This window comes from Hippoglossus hippoglossus, chromosome 21, assembly GCF_009819705.1.
Source record: "Hippoglossus hippoglossus isolate fHipHip1 chromosome 21, fHipHip1.pri, whole genome shotgun sequence".
Taxonomy (NCBI): Eukaryota; Metazoa; Chordata; class Actinopteri; order Pleuronectiformes; family Pleuronectidae; genus Hippoglossus; species Hippoglossus hippoglossus.
The window spans coordinates 9,587,735-9,607,885 of record NC_047171.1 but is presented as its reverse complement, the minus strand read 5'-3'; the positions used below and the strand labels follow the sequence as shown (position 1 = coordinate 9,607,885).

At 41.3% G+C, this 20,151-nt stretch overlaps 1 protein-coding gene across 8 annotated transcripts; it reads right to left on the bottom strand.

Annotated features, from left to right (window-relative positions):
* Positions 1-7: 7 nt before the first annotated feature.
* kansl1l (KAT8 regulatory NSL complex subunit 1-like) lies at positions 8-19,685 on the bottom strand. Of its 8 annotated transcripts, none has more exons than XM_034574457.1 (16): positions 19,470-19,685; positions 17,618-18,778; positions 13,279-13,432; positions 12,238-12,390; positions 10,987-11,090; positions 9,982-10,153; positions 8,061-8,232; positions 7,787-7,918; positions 5,432-5,578; positions 5,189-5,289; positions 4,364-4,476; positions 3,970-4,042; positions 3,773-3,885; positions 2,669-2,789; positions 800-1,029; positions 8-338 (listed from the first exon to the last, which is right to left on the bottom strand). In XM_034574457.1, the coding sequence occupies exons 2-15, from the start codon at positions 18,706-18,708 to the stop codon at positions 811-813; spliced, it is 2,865 nt and encodes a 954-aa protein (XP_034430348.1). In that variant the 5' UTR covers positions 18,709-18,778; positions 19,470-19,685; the 3' UTR covers positions 8-338; positions 800-810. The 8 variants fall into 8 exon arrangements, with proteins under 8 accessions (XP_034430348.1, XP_034430347.1, XP_034430349.1 ...); XM_034574456.1 differs by having other exon boundaries at positions 17,618-18,781; positions 19,472-19,685; XM_034574458.1 differs by having other exon boundaries at positions 13,279-13,429; positions 17,618-18,781; positions 19,472-19,685.
* Positions 19,686-20,151: the final 466 nt, after the last annotated feature.

Below are 20,151 nucleotides of genomic sequence, written 5' to 3'. Positions count from 1 at the left end.
GAAATCAAAAAAGCTCAAGTAACTCAGGTTAAGGTTGACATATGTATATATTTAAGTCTTTCTATACAGACCTGTTAAGACAACAGTGGAAATAAATAGCAGGTGATAACTACAAACAGTACACAAACCTGAGACTACAGGGGAGTTGTGCTGGTATACATTTCTTTACATTAAAACCTGAAAGTGTAGCAGGAGCTACAGTTACAACTACACGTGTTACAATATTCACAAAATAAAAGCTTTTGCTTAAAAGTATTTATCTAATGACATCAGATCACTATACACAATCGAGGCTCCCAGGGCACATTTTCTCCTCCCGTTCCCAGACGTGAGGCAATCTGGAGAGGAAATAGTACAATTATTATTTAATTTACAAATATAACATATAAGTCATATAAGTAACTGTTTAAAACATTCCTATTTATTAGAATCGTATGACTGAGACCTGGACTTGATGAAAAGTACAACAAAATGCGAAATACTCGCCTGCTAATACTTGACATGAAAACTATTTGGAAAGTGAAGCAAGTTTTCAGAAAGCTGCAACAGTTTTTAAATGAAACGTTCATTTTTCTGACAATATTATAATCTCAGTGTTATTCAGTAATAATGGTCTTGTTCCCAGTTTCATTAATTGGCAAAAAAAGAGATTTCCCATTTAAAAAGGTCCTTTTTTTCTGAGTAAATTCACATCCAAAATAAAAAATATATACTGAATGAATGAATAAATGCACACAAAAAAAGGAATCCATTATTGAATAGATAACTAACACAATATTCACAATATTTCCTGACTTACAATAAAAAGGGTTAAGGCACAGCTCCCTCAGCTGCCTTGAGGTGTAATGCTGCTGCTTTGTTCACCAGAGGGCAGTGTAGCACCTGAGGATCGTGCTGGGGAGAGCTGGGAGTTGGAGTTCTTTGATGCGGATCATAACCAGAATCTGAACACACTAAACTGTCAGAGAGGAGGGCTTCGTCCTCATCCTCGTCCAGAGGAAACACTCGTCGTTCCCACGGTGTCTGAGGCTGCTGGAGGTGAGACAGGACACAGAACTGTAACTGGCTTGTTTTTCCACAACAGAGTTTAGTTTGTATTGTGGGTATTGATTGCTATAGACACAGAGATGAGAGTGTAACACATTTATCTGATATATTATTTATGCAATGACCCCCTAAAATAATGCTCTGAATCATGACAATTGCTTTTCCCATATCCGTCCCTTCTCTGAATTTGGACTGTGCTTGGCTCAGTTGCCTGTTTTAAAATAAAAAAGCTAACGTTGTGCTTCAATCAGGGTTTGTATGGGTGCATAAGTAGTGTAAGGCAGTGAAGGAGGAAATTTGTGGCGTGGAGAAGGTTGATTAGGACGGTCTGGTTTAGTATCGACTCACTCGTCCAATCAAATCAAAAACCTGAGAGAGCACTGCAATCAGAGCAACGTCGATTCAAGAAAGGGGCGACGAGTATCTGTGTTGGCTCTCGAGAATCCTTCTAGGCCTTATAACACACACAACACTCCTGGGAAGGACTACTGAATAGTCTGCAGTGCATTTTAATGTAACATACTCTTTCTAATTCTGCTCACGCACAAATGACACAATTTCATCCCGGACTGGAACGCTACATAAAACATCTTTCAGTCCCTCGATGTTTTGGGGTTGAAGTGAGAAATAATTTTGTACAAGCAAATGAATACATCAGTCAGTTTATTTTACCTCTGGGCATGGGATAAATGTTAAGCCACATTCTAAAACTAGAAGAAAAAAAGGCTTTGAAAGGTCGAAATTCCGCGTTAGAAAAAAAGAGTCCTGGGCATAGTCTGTCAACACGTCATAAACCCGAAATGTTATTGTATTTCAGCACAGAGCAAGTAATACGTTTAGCAAATGCCCCTGCCTCCTGGATCCCTACTCTTATTCAAAACATGGGTTTCGAAGTTCCAAGAACAGAGCTGCTGGAGAACTCTGCCAAAATCAATGTGTGGGTCAATCTCTGAAAAGTGGGTGTTGCAAACTCAGCTCTGAAATAACAGACTGCAACAGGAGTGCAGGTGTATGTCTGCAGAGTTTCAAAATAAAGCTGTGCCCTTTCAAAACTCAAGTTTGAACGTTTCTGAACTTCCCCAACGGAAACAGTGGCAAATTTGAAAGTCTGAAAATGTTTTGGAGGAACACGATAAAAAAAGAATGTTGCAGTTTTTAAGAAGAAAAACTCAAATACCAAATTTTTTTTCAGCCTAAAAAACAAAACATGTCAACCTAGCCGTTTTTCCCATTTCGCATATTTATCCCAAATCTGGGTCTTTTTATAATTTTGATTGTGAAGGAAAGAATTGACAACTAGGATCTTTGACCCACTCTGACCCCAGGCTCATTATTATTCAATTTGAGTTACATCTGAGAAAAAAGTTCTTCCCTCCAGTGTAAAACCCATTTCAGAAACCACCAGCTGCTATCAGCGTGGAAACATCGACCAAACAAAGAATATCCTGATCAAGGACTGAACTTAAGCAATTAAAGTAGGACAGTGAAATTGTAATTAAGAGCTTGTAATGTAATGAATAACTAGTGAGTTCCTGCCTATGTCACCAGGATCCTAATCTTCTGATATTCAGATATTGGTTTGGTGGATTTGAGGTTTCAGCTGTGTTGCTTTTGATCTCACCAGCCACTCCTCCAAGCTCGGCTGTTCGTCTGTTTCCAGCTGAGCACCGCTCCACTCCACAGAGCTCTCCTCTCCTGATGTGAACACCCCGCCCCCACCGCCTGACAGCCTGCTGCCAGATCTGGAGTGAAAAAACAAGCATACCCCATGAAACTCTGCCAAGAGACCTCTCAGCATTCCACTTTCACACAGATTGTATTTACATGCACAGAGGTGAACACACTGACTCTCCAACAGCTGCATTGCAGAGTCAGCACAGTCTTTGTGAGCTCAGGATTCTAATCCGACTGTCACATGATTCTCTTTGTTGTGATCTTGTGATTTAAGTATTAAAAGCTGGGACAAACACTGCCTGTCGTTTCTGGCATTTGAGAAAGTCTTATTAATTCTTTATTCCTGATGCATGTGGTAACGTTGCTTTCGGTGAGGTTTACAGGTATAGTTCCGGGAGTCTCGGCTGGAATTGAGAATGCTGAATTTTGAACTTGTGCTACCAGCTTTCTGACATTATTGATTATGTCATCAAGTAGGTATAAGGATGTGGTGTTTTAGTTTAGTTTATGCACTGAAGTTTACATAGGCGATGTGGGTAAGGAGGTAAATTGCAATAAAAAAAATTCCAAGACAATAAAGATTATTTCAAAGATATCTTGTCATTTTAATCAGATCTTTGTTTCCTTGACTAGAAAATTACTATTTCCATGTTTTCAAGGGGTTTACTACATAAATGGAATAAAATAAAGTAATGTCTATAAACCAAACTTAATCAAACGTGACTGAAGAGATGACTTACTTTTAAAGGTTTCAGTATTTCTGGCTGCTCTCAGGACCTTAACTCGATTTGGAGCATAAAAGCTTAAAACTGCCTCACCACAGGTTTTTGTCCTGCACTGTGGAACAGCTAACTGATTTGTACCAGAAGGTTAATACACTTCAAGCATGTGAGACATGTATGCTGGTGCAAGAATATGAAGTGCTTTAAAAACAAGTCAAGGAATCTAAAACAACAATATGGATACTAGGACTTAGTGAGTGTGTGTGTGTGTGTGTGTGTGTGTGTGTGTGTGTGTGTGTGTGTGTGTGTGTGTGTGTGTGTGTGTGTACCTTGTAAGATGCCTGAAGCATTTTCTCTTTCCCCAGGAGGACCAGCGCAGTTTCTCTTTCTTCTCCAAAGCAACGTACCTCTGAGCAAAGGCTTCATCGCTGAGCTCCTCAACCTGCACACAACCCAAGGGGATGAGGATGATGTTTTTTTAACAAATTCAAATAAAGTGCTCATGTCTAAAGGTACAAGACATTACCTGTGCTTCCTCACTGTCCTCCTTCCTCTCTGTCTCTTTCTCTCTCGTAGACTGGCTGGACAGCAGCCGCCACCTGCAGAAAGAATGATAACATCAATGGACAATGTGAAACGCCACTTTCTATTTCTGTCTTTCAAAGATCACAAGCAGAATGTTAACTGAAACCAACAGTGTTACGAATCAGAGATAATCAACCTGTAAATTTGGGAAATAAATCCATAATAAGACAAATCATTTTTTATTATCATCATTTATTAAAAAACGAACTACATATAGTTAATACATTTATTAAAGTGTTTAGGGTACGTGAAAAATAACTTCATGTGCTTCGTTTTTTGACATAATACAAAAGTGACTTTGATGCCAATCCTTTACGGGTGGGTGTTCTCCATACCGCGGTGTGAGGATGTCTTTGTACTGCAGCTTCTCCACTTTGGTCAGTGACATGGGGATGACAATGTTGTTGATGTTGTACACACTCTCTCCCTGGCGTTTGCGAACAGAGCCCTGAAAGGAAACATGCCGAGCTGAAGTAAGAGCAACGTGACATTTCACACCAATGATTCAGACACGTTCACACAGACCGACACAGTCCTCGCACATTTAACAGATACAGTGATCAAGTGATGCATGTGGATCTGCGTTACACAGATGTTGTCTGGTGAGTGGGAATCATTTGAAGTAAATATAGGATTTAATTCAATGTACAATTTCATTTCAAGTATAAAAATTCAAAAACATTTAACTTCTATCCAACATTTGACCCTGTAATCATCTGGACCTGGTAGGTAATAATTTCATCCCTGTTTGTTTGTCTGTTAGCAGTATTAAAAAAATAAAAAACAGCTTGGAACCGATTGATTTGAAAATTGGTGGAAGCGTGTGGTATGGGCCAAGGAAGACCCAAAACATCTGGAGAGAATTTGATTAAGGGAGCAGATCCAGGTATTTGTTCCTCTTTCTTTAACATTGTGAGATTCAGCATTCTCTAGAAATAATGTAGAGATCAGATCTGTTGAGTGCTAATATCTATGAACAGGGGACATTTGGTGCAGATGTGGATAATGATCTGGATTCTGTGTTAATTGAGTTACTATACGGTCAATAAAATTCCTTTCAACTAGATCGAAGAATTAATATTTTGCCTGTGAGTTATGATTGAGAAGCAAACAGTAAGTTAAAAGCTTCTGTCTTCTAATGTAATCTGTAAATGATTTACTTGCGAGTCCTGCTTGCGTGGAAACTGTGTGTAGCTCTCCTCCAGCACGTCGTCTGAACTTCCCTCCGGCTCACATGACCGGTACAGGACATCTTTATAATCTGGGCACAAACACACACACACATCATTGATTTAAAAACTGCGTCAAAACATGTCACACAAACCGAGTGACGCCAAGTGTCACAGACTGATTTACTGTTTACTTGCGATGCAGTGTGAACATACACTGCATACGTCACACACCTTCCTCAAGCCTGTGGCTGTGTCTCCTCTTCCTCTCCTTCTGATTGGCTCTCCTGTGTCGACCCTGAGCAGAGCCTGTCATCCTGATAGGTGACAGACCCATAACTCTGCTTTTAAGATGTCTTGCATGCTGCTTGTATTTGTGACCTATGATGACACACACACACACACACACGCACACGCGCGCGCGCACACACACATACCTGAGTTCATACACTACAGGAGTATTCTTTCCCTCCAACCTCCCCTTCAGCTCCTCTGGGATTTTACACTTTGGTTAAATAGTACAGAAGCTCATCCTTAACCATTGGTCTCAGTGTTCTGGGCCCACCACCAGTAATTATTTACATGTGCTAAATGTACATTTTTTTAACCTGTTCTCTCATTTGATTAACGAGACAAAAAATAATAATTGAAATGTACACACAGAACTCCTGAAGAATTCATGAGGAGAAAAGAAGGAAGGAAGAGGTAATGAAGAAATGAATTAATGGACTAATGCTTAAAATCCACCTTTTATATCAATGACACATTACAGGACACGGAGGAGAATTTCATCCAATCCCATAAGAACATTCTGGGTCCACAAATGCTCTCTCCTCATTAGGAACAACTGAAAAAAATCTCTATATAGACAAAAATAGCTTCCTTAGTTAACTATAAATTCATTTCCATCATTATTCTCCAAGTCATTTGCCCATGTTTCTATCTCCTGCTTGTTTTGACTGTTAACCCATTCTTTATTAACTATGACCAGAAAGGATAACAGGGTTGTTGCCACATGTCAGGGGATAATATGAGGAGAAACACTGTCTTCTCCTTCTTCTGCTCTCCACAAAGGAGAATAAGATTATTCAAGCTGACAGGAAATCGACAGGGTGATGGGTGAGTGATGTGTTCATCCATTCTCAATCTCCTTCCTTTGTGTCTCCACCTTTAGAACCTCTTAGTTCTGACACATCATTCTGTGTCTATTTTTACCTCAGTAATTAACACAAAAGGAAAAAAAGTGCATATATAAGGTTTAGTCAACCCTCCCTGGATAAACAGGGGAAATCCTACAATCAACCAATCAATGGTTCCTGTGGCTCATCAATCTCCATTGTGGACGACCACAAAAGCCACTGAAATAATAGCTGCCAATAGGTGTGTAAATGCAAAGGCAAATAATCATTAATTATACAAATATAGTCAGACACAATTTAAAAATCAATGAAATGCTGAATGATTTCATGTCAATCTACTGTTCACCTTTAAAGCCTCATTCAAACACAGGGGGATTTCTGACATGCTAGCAACCGATTACACTGGTCCACAGGGAGAAAACAAGCAGAGACAGTGGGAGGCTTTACAGCAGCATCTTTTTCCTCAGTGTCTCTTTACTGAAGACAAGCAATGAGATAATTATCTTAACAGTTTATAATGATAATATATAATAAAAAATGAACTAATAGAATAGAATATAAGATAAGATAATATTATATTATATTCCCAAATTATATGTTAACAACTTTGAAAGTAAAAGTAAATGGCAATTATGACTCCTGAGATGTTGAGTGATAACATCAGCTACAGCAGGTTTAAAAGTTTAAAGCATCACATGTGCACATAGGTGAATTTCTGTGAACTCGCTCAAATCAATATCCTTGTTTTGTATAAAGTTCCAGAGTTAATAAAGAATTACATTTACTTGTATAATATTAATCATACCAACAACAGTCTTATAATATTTGTGTATTTTATGATGAGAAAAAAAAAGGATAGTGCAGATAAAATATATAATAATGGCAACTAAAATAACTAAACATAAAAATAAAGTTAGTATGATGGTGCGTGTAAATAAACGTGCACACATACATGTACAGCCTATCATTCAACTTGCATATTTACATGTTCATCAGCCTGTATCTACACTCACAAAAAACAAACAAAAGTAAACAAACCAAACAGCTCTTACAAAGACAATAAAGGCTTTATGATTTCTATGTTTCAAAATGGGAATTACCACCATTCCAGTCATTCCAATATAAGGCAAGGTCTCCATCTGTTAGTTAAATAAAGACAACAAAACAGCAGGTCCAGTCTTTTAAAAAGCAAACCTGCCTTCCTGTCATATTGCTTATTGGTTGACTATGACATCAACACAGCAGGTTACAGTCAGGCTCTGAACTTGCTCACAGGCAACATCTAAACCGACTGGATCAATAAGATGCTGCATGTTTTCTACTGTGTTGGTGAAAATGGACCAAACCTCACAGAGTGGAGCAAAATAGAAGTAGACAGGAGCAGACAGGATGTGAGAGCACACAGATAAAAAGGATATGTAATCACTGCTGGTAAAGGGCAGGATCTTACTGTTGTGCAGTGGCGTGGAGGTGCGTCTCTTGAAGTGTACTGGAGTGGGCGATTGGGCATCGTCAACTAACGTCCTCTGGGACCATTCTTCTCGAGCGAGGGCTCTCTGTGGGGGGTGGGCCTGAGGAGTGCCTGGGTGGAGAGTAAACAGCGTAAGGTTGGTCAAAATGAAAAAATGTATCGTTGTGAAGCAAATGCAATCAAGGACAACACATATGATACAAAATTGCGGCGAAAAAACCTCCTCACTATGCTATGTTAAGTTTTCTCCTACCAAATGAAAGAGACATCGCACAGTGAGCTCTGGAGCTCTTTCTCCTGGAGGTCAGGGCCGAGCTGCTGGAGCTGCAGTCGGCATCAGAACACATGACAGCGGGAGAGGAGCAGCACGAATAGGAAGATGAGGAGAGTGAAGAGCTGAGTGTGGACATGGACTTCCACGGCTCCTGGAGCACAAGAGAAAAGAAAACAAGAGAAAGAGAAAAATTATCATCACATGGTTTTAAGGAAGGTTTGTCATCTGGCAATAATATGTTGGCTTGGTGCCGTTAATTATAGCAGCTGTAACGGCTCTGGTATTTTTAAACAGTCTGAAATAATAGTGTTCAGATAGATGTTGTATCTCAATAGTCTGTATATTTATATTTCTCATGCAATAAGGATTATATCTTAGGATTCCATCACAGGCCCAATGGACTTGTGTTCTATTGTGTAAGACTGATCCACAATCCTCTAGGACCAGCTCAGTCTCAAAGATGAGGTAGAAAAGGAGATTTTTTTACAATCCAGATTTACTTGTTCACTGTGAGTTGTTTACAACGAACAACCACTTGGGTTTACATTCAGTCATTTCATCCACCAACATATTTATTGGTGCAGCTTTAAATAAAGACGGCCACTAAAAATAAACTGCAACATATTGTTTATCTACTGGCAGTAAGAACATAGCATTATGCATTAGCACCCCTGGAGCTAAATAAAGGCTGGAGCTTTCAAATAATACCACAGATTAGATTTGTTTATTTGAAGCAAATCCATCAGATATTAGTGTTTGATTAAAAGCCGGTGTGGGGCTTTAAACATTAATTCCTATTTAATTTGAGGGGCTTCTTAAGCGATGTGGCAGCCCTCACTGAAACAGGGCCAAGAGCAACTGCTTTGAAGACACATTTAACATTTATAAGTGAGTAATTTTTATTAGATCAATTGACGAATATAACCTTTATATAATGTAACGTGTTCATCAGCTTTCCAACCTTTACCGTGAAACCCTGTGGTTACGTAGAGTTGGCTGGTGGTACAGCAATAAAGCATAGTGATGAGCACTTGTCCTCAGGAGAGAGAGAAGGGGGAAAATAACAAATGCAGGCACTCGCATTGTGCAGGGATACAAGAAGCACTAATGAATATAAACACTAGCGTATCCATGACAAAATTGATTTGTATGAGCAGCACAGAGCAGGATTAAGCTAAGAATAATTATACAATGAGAAGATGTAAGGTGTAGGGGGATGGGCTTCTCAAGTCTTAACATAAGCTGCTTTCAGTAGTGCACTGAACTCCGCAGTTCCTCCGAACTTTCTCCGGAGGACGTGCATGTGTCCGTAAAAATCCAGGAGAAGTAGATGTGAGAACACAGCAGCGGACCCCCCCGCTGGATTCACATTATATGTCATTTCATTCATTTGCATGCAATATCCTAATGTCTGTTTGTACCATATTTATCTGTTTATTCTTTTTATTAAACTTTAGATAGCTCTACATAATTAGGAAACCTTCTAAATTACATTTGGGAGCTGAAAGTAATGTAATGCACTTGTCTTCTGTATGGTTTGAATGACAATAATCTGAATCTTAATCGAGATCTGGAATTTCTGAGGGACCCTCCAAACGGATGCATGGGATACGTGAGCCAGTCCTGATACACACGTGATTACATATTTTGTGCCTTGGCGTATATACCAATAAACAAGTAATCTTAGCAAAAAGATAATAATACAATGGGGGTAGTGAATAAGTAATAACATGAACAGGACATATCGTATCCTCAGGAAAGACTTCTATTGGATGTGTATATGTGCACTACAGATATTCCAGTTGCCATAGAGAATGTGCTTGTGTGGTTTGACAGTTAGTTGTTAGTAAATGTTCAGATGGACGGGCTGGGTAATGGAGGAGAATGCACGCAGGCCTACCTGTGAACTGCTGGAGTTGTGTGTGTTGAAAGTGAACAGTTTGGGCTTGTGGTAGGAGACCAAAGGCCGGGTTCGGGCACAAACCCACGCATCAGCCTTGTACCGCCTTGTGGTCGCCAGTCTCTGTCTCTTAGAGCCGCCGGGCAGAAAAGCATCATCTTCTCTCTGACCACTGAAGGGACGAGATCACATGAGGCCATGTAAATGTCAGGGATGTGATTCATGATCAGATCACAGGCAATAAAAGGGCAAGATTCTGAAGGTCTTGCGTCTCTCAGATGCTGTTCACAAAGGACGAGCTGAAACAAATAACTTACTTAAAAACCCTTTTTCCCGTTGATGCATTAACAAGCAGAGCGTCTTCTATTTATTACATTGCATTTATCTTCAGAGCCAGGCAGAGAGTTAAAAAGGCAGCAAGAAGGAAGAACATGAAGGGATGATTCAAGTCAGGCCAGATGGGACCCGACTGTTCCACTGGGTTACACTACAAACAGGGAGCATGGGCTCAGCCATGATAATGTATTCTACAGCCGAGGCTAAAAACAGACAGTGGATAAAACTGATCAGTCAAACTATTATTTAGTGTTATAAGCTTGTCTGATGGAAAATAAGAGCATGTCTTTTCAATTGATTTGCATTCAAATGCAGATAGCTGTAAAGAGAGTTTAGCCAAAATGTCAGTTCCCTAAATATGCCTGATTTTCTTCATCAAGATCTATGGATCCGCACCAAAATGTCATGGGTTGTTCCTTGACTCATACCATCCTTCCACCAAGTTTCGTGGTTATCCGACCAATAGTGTTTTTAATAATCTGGTTACAAACCAACCAACCAACAAACAAACAGACACGGGTGAAAACGTAACCTCCTTAGCCATTTCAGATTGGTGCCAAAATTCATAGTCTCTGAACTACACAGTGTTTGTATCCTTTAGCCCCAACTCATGAGCATCACAGATCATGTTGATATATGTGCAACACTCTCGCTGTGTGTGTTCTCCACCTGGTGAAGGATCTCTTGTCTTTACAGGTCCGTGCTTGTTTTGAGAGCGGTGAAAAGCTGAGAGGAGGCATCAGACTTCTGACGATCTGGCTGAGCTGGGCGCTCTGTAATGAGAGACGTCACCAGCATAAAAACATTTCACAAGTGACGAATTGACAGTCCGTCGTCTAAACAGAAAGAGAAGTGACAGCGTGTGATGGAGTCACCAACAAACTGTTCTCTCAGTTCTCTAATGTCCTTAGCTTTGAAGTGATTATCGAATGATCAGAGAGAGACACGTGATGTGTGATGTTTTTTGGGATTTCCATACAAAATGCCAATGCAGGTACCTTCCCTGTTATTCATGCTACCAAAGAACACACTCATTAAAGATTCCTGGTTGTTTTTAACCTCAGAAGCCTCTTTTGTCATCGTTTGTTACATGTTAATGATTATTTATCATGTACATTCCTTTCAACTGTCTCACTGCAGAGCTTGATGTGGCTTAAATCTGCTGTTGAACACATTGATTATGACTTTATCTGATTTTAAATGAAAACTTGTAAACGGTAGATATATGCAAACAAATATATGCACTTTCAAAAGTACAGAAAAACATTCTTAACCATCTAAATAACATTTTTGCTCTATCTTGGCCCCAAGGATGCACAGCTGGGGTTGTATTCAACAACCTCAGCTGGTGCACGGAAATGTTATTAAAAAAACTTGCACTTAAGTATCTTTTTCAAACAAATGTCTCTGAAATGATTAAATGCCTGACGGTGATTCGTAAGTATCTGCCCATTATTGTATCTTTCACTAAATTAAAATCCATGAAAATGAACCGATTCACATTTTAATCTATGTAGAGCTTTTAATGCCATTAACAGTCTTTACAGGTGGAAGGATGATTGGAAATGCATCCCATTTGCAGTTTGCAATTTAGCATAGGAACACACAGGTCAAACAAGATAATTGTTGATAATGAATTAGATTAATATTTCCCTCACAGAGATCGGTATGAAAAAAAAGTACGTTAAAAAAGGTTGATGTCCTAACAAAGTGTAGAAGAATTATTGGATTATTAATCCTCTTGACTCCAGACATACTCTCCATTATAGGTGTGTGTGTGTGTGTGTGTGTGTGTGTGTGTGTGTGTGTGTGTGTGTGTGTGTGTGTGTGTGTGTGTGTGTGTGTGTGTGTGTGTGTGTGTGTGTGTGTGTGTGTGTGTGTGTGTGTGTGTGTGTGTGTGTACTAGCTCCTCTCACCTACCTGCCTCTCTATGCTGTGCAGAAGGTGTGTGGGGCTGCAAGGTTCAGTGTCAGCATCTGACGCTGTGCAGCATAACCCTTCCACTTCCTTCAGCAGGGTCTGCTGAATCTGCCTGTCTGTCAGCGGCTGGGACGCTGCGAGCACCACACCACCCTTAGAGCCACAGAAAAAAAAATATATTACACTGTTGAATTTTTAACAGGAAATCCTTTTTAAGAACGACCATCATGACTGAAAAAATAGATCTAATCTATTGATTCATATATTATATGTTCATAGTCATGTAGCTTTTCAGAACCAAAGGTTTTGTGAGTTTGTTCCATAGACTGTATATAAAGATGGATGACGCAAATCCACTTCCTCCCACAACTCAGAAATAACACCAAAATATCCCTGATACGAGTGCCGCCATCTTGCGCAAATGACGTAATTTGGATGGAGCTAAAAATAAAAAGGTCATCGATAAAGGCGCTCAACCAATTGTGAGTCAGTCTCAGTTGTCAATCGTGACGTTTCACCCCACATCATATCAGCAATTTAAACCAAACGTACCAGGAAGATGAAAATTTGAACATACATGAGAGATAATAACTACTTCAAATAGCACAAACTATCTTTGAGAAAAAATAGCTGTTTATTTTGACTTTGGTCCATGTCCTCTCCACTAACATGGAGGAGGTGGGGTTTATGACCTATAATGTAGACAGACACAATAGGGAGATTGAGGCCTTCTTGGCTTCATTTTTGGGGAGCTGCCATTTCGTCCATTTTTACATACAGTCTACGGTTTGTTCCAGAATCTCTGTCCCCTAGTGGTTAGTTATTGCTCAGTAAAATGTGAACGTGAGAAAACCTATCTCAACAAAACTTAGCCTGATACAGCAAGACACCAAAGTTGTCTAGATACAACAAGTTGATGATATCTTTACACAAAACTGATCTACTTAACAAAAACATGTGTATTTGCCAGTTATATCTGCCAGATGTTACATTATGTCAACTGCCCTTTACTGAGGTGGAAACAGAGGAGTATTGTTTTACTTTGGACGAGCGGATATGCTTGTGGAGCTCCACCAGTTGCTGTATCCTCCCCTCGAGCTCGGACAGACGCAGCTGCAGCCAGCTCCATCTGCTGCCCAGCTCCACTCTCTCTTCCAGCCATCGCCTCGCACATCTGCTGCTGCTGCTGCTGCTGCCAGGAGGGGTGGAGTGGCAGATGAGAGAGAGAGAGAACAGTTACACCCATGTTATAGTATTACAATATGTTTTATTCACTTTTGTCAGAAGCTTCAGACTCTGATCCAACCTCACAAGAAGAGAATGTCCTTGTAACGCTTTGGAATTTGGTTATGAAGGCAGCAACAATTTAAGTATATTAAATGTGGGTCATAAAAACCCAAATACATCTGCTGGACAGGAAGTGTGTGAAGAGGTTAGCATATGAGTATCCCTAGCAGGAACATGTGTGTCACCAGAGAGTGAGACTGAGCGACACAAAAAGAGTAAAGACAGACCAAACAGTTTGACACATTTGTACTGCAGCACAGTCAACATACCACCTATTTTACACAGCCATGTTGCAGTATAGAGTGTAAATCGTTTAGCATCCTAACACTGTCTGGAGGGAGGGCTGCATTTTGCTGAAGCACAAAAGCTTATCTAGCCCACAGAATAGAACATTGTTGATTTGTGTGGTGTGTGTCTATAGTGTGTTTCCATGGCACTAGCCTGTGCAGTTAACATTTATCTTGAGTGTGTGTGTGTGTGTGTGTGTGTGTGTGTGTGTGTGTGTGTGTGTGTGTGTGTGTGTGTGTGTGTGTGTGTGTGTGTGTGTGTGTGTGTGTGTGTGGCTGGCTGACTTCAGCGGGGCAATAGTTGCTATGGCACTGCTCTTGGACCTTGGCTCAGAAAGGGAGTGACTCCCCCCACTTCAAACACTCGGATGCAGGACAGAGAAAGGTTAGGCCGGTCAGGAAGCAGATACTCACAGAATACTTTACGATAATATTTGGTATTACAAGGTAGCTAAACTAATATTAGCCTGAAAGTAAATGACATACCCAAAATTTGTTTTGCTTGCCCAAGCCTAGTATGTGGTTGATCTGGAGGAGAATGAATAACAAGGTATACACAGTAAATGGTAACCGACTGGCTCTAAATTGAGTTTAGTCTCTTTTACAGTAAATTTAGAGGGTATGGCCAGGCTTTTTTAAACGTGGCTAAAAAGACAATTGACTCCTTTCCGATTGCCAGTAGAGGAGTTTGCCTGAGGCAAAAGTTTGCTGTCTCACCAACTCACCAAGTTCACCCTGGTGTCACATTTCCATCACTGATTATCAGAGTCGAGGCCAATAAAAACCTGTAACTACTGCAGACTCATTTGACCCAGGAGTGAATACGGATTGTATCATTCCCATTGCAGACGAAAATCTGATGGTTGTGGGTGTTAGTTGGTTTTTCGACCAGTGGAAAAGGTCACTCCACACTAAGCTGATACCCTTTGCTAAGCAGTAGGCCATGTCTTTCCTCCATAGACAATGACCAGACCTGGCTGCCCTGCAGCTCTTTCCAACTCTATAATGAGAAAATTCCAGGAATACTTGCCGAGCATTAGGCGAATCAGGAGGAGGAGAGGAGAGGAGAGGAGAGGAGAGGAGAGGAGAGGAGAGGAGTTGGTTTGCCGGATAGTGTCCATGTTCACAAGTACTCTGTCTTTTATACTAAGTTATTGACACATATGAATGAAGTGTGAGGTCTAGCAACCCACTGGCCTCCCTCCACAGTGAGAAAGAATGAGTTGGCGCTGCCAAATCCTGGTGGAATCCCAGGCCAGCCCCAGCAAGTAGTTCTTTAGGCTTATGAATTCCCCTCTTTGAACACGGCTCTTGGCTTGTGTAGCCGCATTAGGGTTTTTGGGTGTGTCAGTTTAACTTTCCAGCATTTAGCCTTTCAAAAGACTCCCATGCAGTATATTTAAACAGACTGGAAACAGAAAATGAGCAACAGCTGTAGGTGTGAAGGACTTGCTGTCAGTGCATAAAAAAGAGCGACGTGGACACATGGTTTCAAACTGAAATCAAAACAGTCTGTGTGTTACAAGTTCATAAAGGTCAACCGTTTCCACATTTTCTAGAGGAGGACAACGACCTGTTCCTTCTCCACCATGGCGATATCCTCAAGGAGGAGGAACCTGCCACAAAAACTCCCAGGGGGAGATTTACTGATGAAGCACAGAGCATTGTTCCGTGAAGGAAGAGAACACGCTCGGACAAAAGGCAAGCTGACACCTCCTAAACGACTGACGCTGGCCAAATAAAAAGGCGCTCATAAAACACTCCCTTTTGTCCCAGTTTTCAGATCACATAAATAGACTTAAACTTTCTCTGTTTATCACACTGATTCAGGAAAAAGCAGACACCTTGAAGAACTATACATAAATAAATGCCACTGCATCTAAACTAGACCTGGCTTAAGTCCTAAAAGAAAGGTAAAAGTGGTCAGAAGTCAAAACCACTGTGATAATGGGTTGAAAGCTTTTTTACAATGACCCAGCAGGAACAGGATGTTACCCCACTTCTGGGAACAGTAATAACACATTGACATCTCCACTTCATGTTGACCAGGAAGCGCATTGACCTGGTAACACAATGACGCAAGCGAGAACTTAACAGACCATCCGCACAAATGAAGGAATTGCGAAAACATCACTCAGCAAAAGCTGTGACACACAAAAAACAAGGGACAAACTTTAGACTGCATAAAAAGATAGAGGAAATGACAGCTGCCCAAAAGCGAAGCCAAATCAACTGGATCGCCCCCTGAAGTATAGGTCATTAGCCCAGCTTCTTCCATGTCAGTGGATATTGACCAAACTTTAAAGTTAAAACGTTAAATATCACATTGATGTTTGTTCAAAAGCAAATTTTTACAGTAAATTTGGTTTTAATTAGTTATTTGATGCTATAAAAATAGGTTGAAACATCACGATTGAAAGCTGAGACTGTCTCACTATTGGTCGAATCGAATTGTTTTTATACGTCTGAAGAAGGGGTTCCAATACTGTTTACCCCTGAAAGTGTTTTGTGGACTCAAACACTCCACCCACGCCTCCATCGGCACAGTGGTGGGTGGATAATAAGTGAATTTTCATTTTTCTGTGAACTATCCCTTTAATACCACGACTGCACAAAATCATTACTGAGCAGATTTTTCAGGTCAAAAGCCCAAAATGGCAGAATCCATATCCTTGATATTACGGCTTCACTTTTGAGGACGTGGTCATCCATCTTTCTATACAGTCTATGGGACAAACCCAAGAAGCATCATACAGGGATTTTAAATATGAGAAAGGTATTTTTCACTATAAAGAGGAAGAGCTGAGGCATGATGGCACAGAATGGCTGGCACGGTGCAGGGTTGCTGGCATGCCTGTGTTGATTTCCTGCCCTGTGGATTAGGAGGGTTGGCTTATTGCAGAATTCGTTACAACTGCAGCATAAAGAGAGAAATGGGTGTGTGTGCATGGCTAAAAAAAACATCATAACACTGGGAGGACAAAACTTGTGCCAACCCCACTGTAAACTTCGCTCGTGGCCAAGACAAATATGTGTCCAACACTTCGGAATAACAGTGGAGCTCATTCACTGAACAGCTGACTTTCCGCAACTTATGCTGTCATCCGGAATTAAGTCTTTATTTTGTCATCCCTGACATTTGTGATTAATCACATATGATTGGGATTGACTATAATAATTATAATTTACAACAGATGTGACTAAATATGCTCGTCCACTGAAAGTTACAACATTTTTTTGCTGTTTTTAATCTCGTTTACGGTGCCTTCACTGTCCTGAACTGAAAGGTTCCCTAGTATGAGAGTCTGCGTCTGTTTATTGTCCACTTGTCTTGAGTTAAATCGAGGCCAATGACTCCAGCCTGAACCACAGCTGGGTCTGGAAAGCCAATGCTGGAACAGAACAACAGATCTCCTGGAAGCGTGACAACAGTCCAGACGCCTCTGAGCTGGTTTTGTTATCTTCACAATAGCACAAGCTGTGAGTAACTTTATACCTGACGATGTGGGGAATGATGATTCGCATCAATTTGATGTGCAAAACCTGCAGTTCAGGGGATTTCTACAGTCTCTCCTTTGTAGCTTGATTCTGGAGCAGTTATCTGTGATAACCAGATGTGATGGCCACATACATACTGTGGCTCCATATGAGACACACAGGTAAAAGTAAAATAACACTACAGTTGCCATTATCTGCCACCCTTGCATTGCGAAGAGAAATAAACATCATCTCTATAAAAGCCACCCTCAGGGATTTAATATGTCTTATCATACAATTAAAGTTACTTCTACTTGTTGGATACTCACACACGTGATGTTGTGGTTTTGCTGACATTCTTCTCCTCCTCCACCTCATCGTCTGAGCTGCTGCTGGCTGTGGCCTCAGAGTCCAAGGCCTCCTGCAGGCCTCTCAGCACCGCCTGGCTGGAGCGGCTCAACTCTCTGTGCTCCGTGAAGGAAGATGATGCTGTGGACGACTCTAGTGAAGACAGAAAGGGTTTGCCACCCACTTGTGGAGGTACTATACCAAGATGGCTGGAGTCCAGGCTGTCGTTAAGTACATCCCCAAGATGAATGTGCTGTTTCAGCCCCTCCAGCTGCTGGTTGCAGTGTCGCAAAGCGTGCTCTCCGAGCAGGGCTTGCAGTCTCTTCTGCAGCCTCCAAGCTTGGCCTTGCAACTCTTCCTGCCTAGAGAGCTGCTCCTTCATGGCCTCCTCCAGCACAGCTCTGGGTACCAGCTGGTCAAAGTTCAAGCTGCCACTGCAAGACTGCTCTGAAGCTAGAGGAGCATAGTCCACTCTGGCTGCTCTCTCCTGTGTCAGTGTCGGTGGGGGTGGAGAAAAGGGAGCCCAGTCCTGGGACTTAATCTCCCCAAAGAAATCTGATTGAGAAACACTAGTCAGTGTGAAAGGGGAGCGGTGCACATCACCACCATCTGGCCCACATTCATGAGCAGCACCCCGGCCATGCAGCAAACAAGCCTCTTGGCTATTGTGCTCAGGGACAGGGCCTAAAAACATGTCTGGTACACCTGGTAGGACCGAGACCACCTGATGAGAATCTCTCGGATCTTCATTAAAGGAGAGGAATCCGAGGAGAGAAGCAGGGCTGGAGAGGACCACCGACTCCCACTGGCTGGCAGACGCCTCCAGACATGGGGGAAGCACAGGGTTGGCAAGGACCTTCAGGGGTCTCGCTGGCAGGCAGGGGTCCAGAGAGGGACAGAAGGAGAGGTTCAGCCACATCTGGGCGTCACCGTCCTCTGTGGGCCTCATGTGAGGATCCAGCTCAGTCCTGTGCATGGCTCTCCCATTGGAGTCCCCTCTGACAGAGGAAAGAGGTGAGGACAGGTGGATGCCATGGCCATCTTTCAGGATTTTGGTCAGGGCTGGGGCCATATTGCTTTCTGAACCCCTGAGGCTTTAGGCAGCCATGATGGAACACTTCACAGACTGCCTCTTAAATGATCTGACGGTTAGAGAGACATTTAAGACAGTAAGAAAAAAATACATGTTGATGCCAAATAAGCTATAAAATATCTTTAAAGAACAGTTCAAACTAGAAAATACTTTTGGTCTTAAAATACTGTGACTGTAAAACATCACTGTCTCGTTAATGTCTGAGAATCGCTTGGGACAGATAAATATTTAAAGACAGGAAAACAGACACAACAGACAAACCAGCTGTTGCTCAAAAGCACCACATGTTCACATCATGTATTTCTTTACGCTGTATATATCAGTTTAATTCCATTTATATTTTTCTATATATATATATATATATTTCTACTTATTACTGCTGATGTCATGTTGTCCATCTTTATATACAGTTTATGGTTCAACTTTTTGGTGATGACGGACAAATATTCCCCATAGTGTTCTTTACTATATGAATAATTTGGTGGTGACATTGGGAAACCGTTGGAAAGACCAACTAACTGAGTATTTACATCCAAACAGTAGAATAAATGTGATTTATAACAATAAGGCGCCAGGTCGACACCAAACGTTGAGAAAACAGTGCAGGAGGATCCGGGTAACAACGGGTTCAATGCACCGTGTGGTAGTTAGTTCACGCAGAATCAAATAAACCCTGAATAAACCGTGTGAGTGCCTGATAACGGACGTCAACGTCAACTCTCCGTGTTGTGATCACTCACCTGAGCAGGAGGGGAGCCGTTGACTTGTCATCTCTGATTCCTGAAGGATTAACGCCTGGATATTTTACGTCTTTTTTCCTTTTTCTCCTTATTCGCTCTTCTTGGTTTTTCCCGAAGCAGCTTGTTGAAATCAGATCAGAGGGAAACCAACAGTTGTTCAGCGGTGAGATCAGATCATCCACTGCTCTGTGAACTGAGTGTGTGTGTTTGTGCGTGTGTTTGAGTGTGTGTGTGTGTGTGTGTGTGTGTGTTTGTGTGTGTGTGAGTCCTCTTCAGTCCAACTGACACACATCTGAAGAGAGGGGGCTGGACCTGACTCGTGGTGCCTTCAGGGCCTCCACAGAAGCTCAGACCGCAGAGCACTCGGAGGGAAAGATCCCACCTTCACTCCGCCTACATTCAAATTTCAAGAAAATACGGTTTTGTTTGTACCTGAAAAAGCAAATTTGACTCCGGATAAGTTGACATTCCTCCATATTGTGATTGTTTTTATCAAGCAACAAATTACAGAGACTTCAATTTCAGTATTATGGTACAATATGTTATTTTATATAAAAGTCTGACCCACAACAACAACATCAAATATCCCACAGCTACAAAGAAAACATACAAGTAATTTAACACAAATATTTGTCACAGTTGTGAAGAATCGTGATCACAAGACAATTATTTCATAACTGCA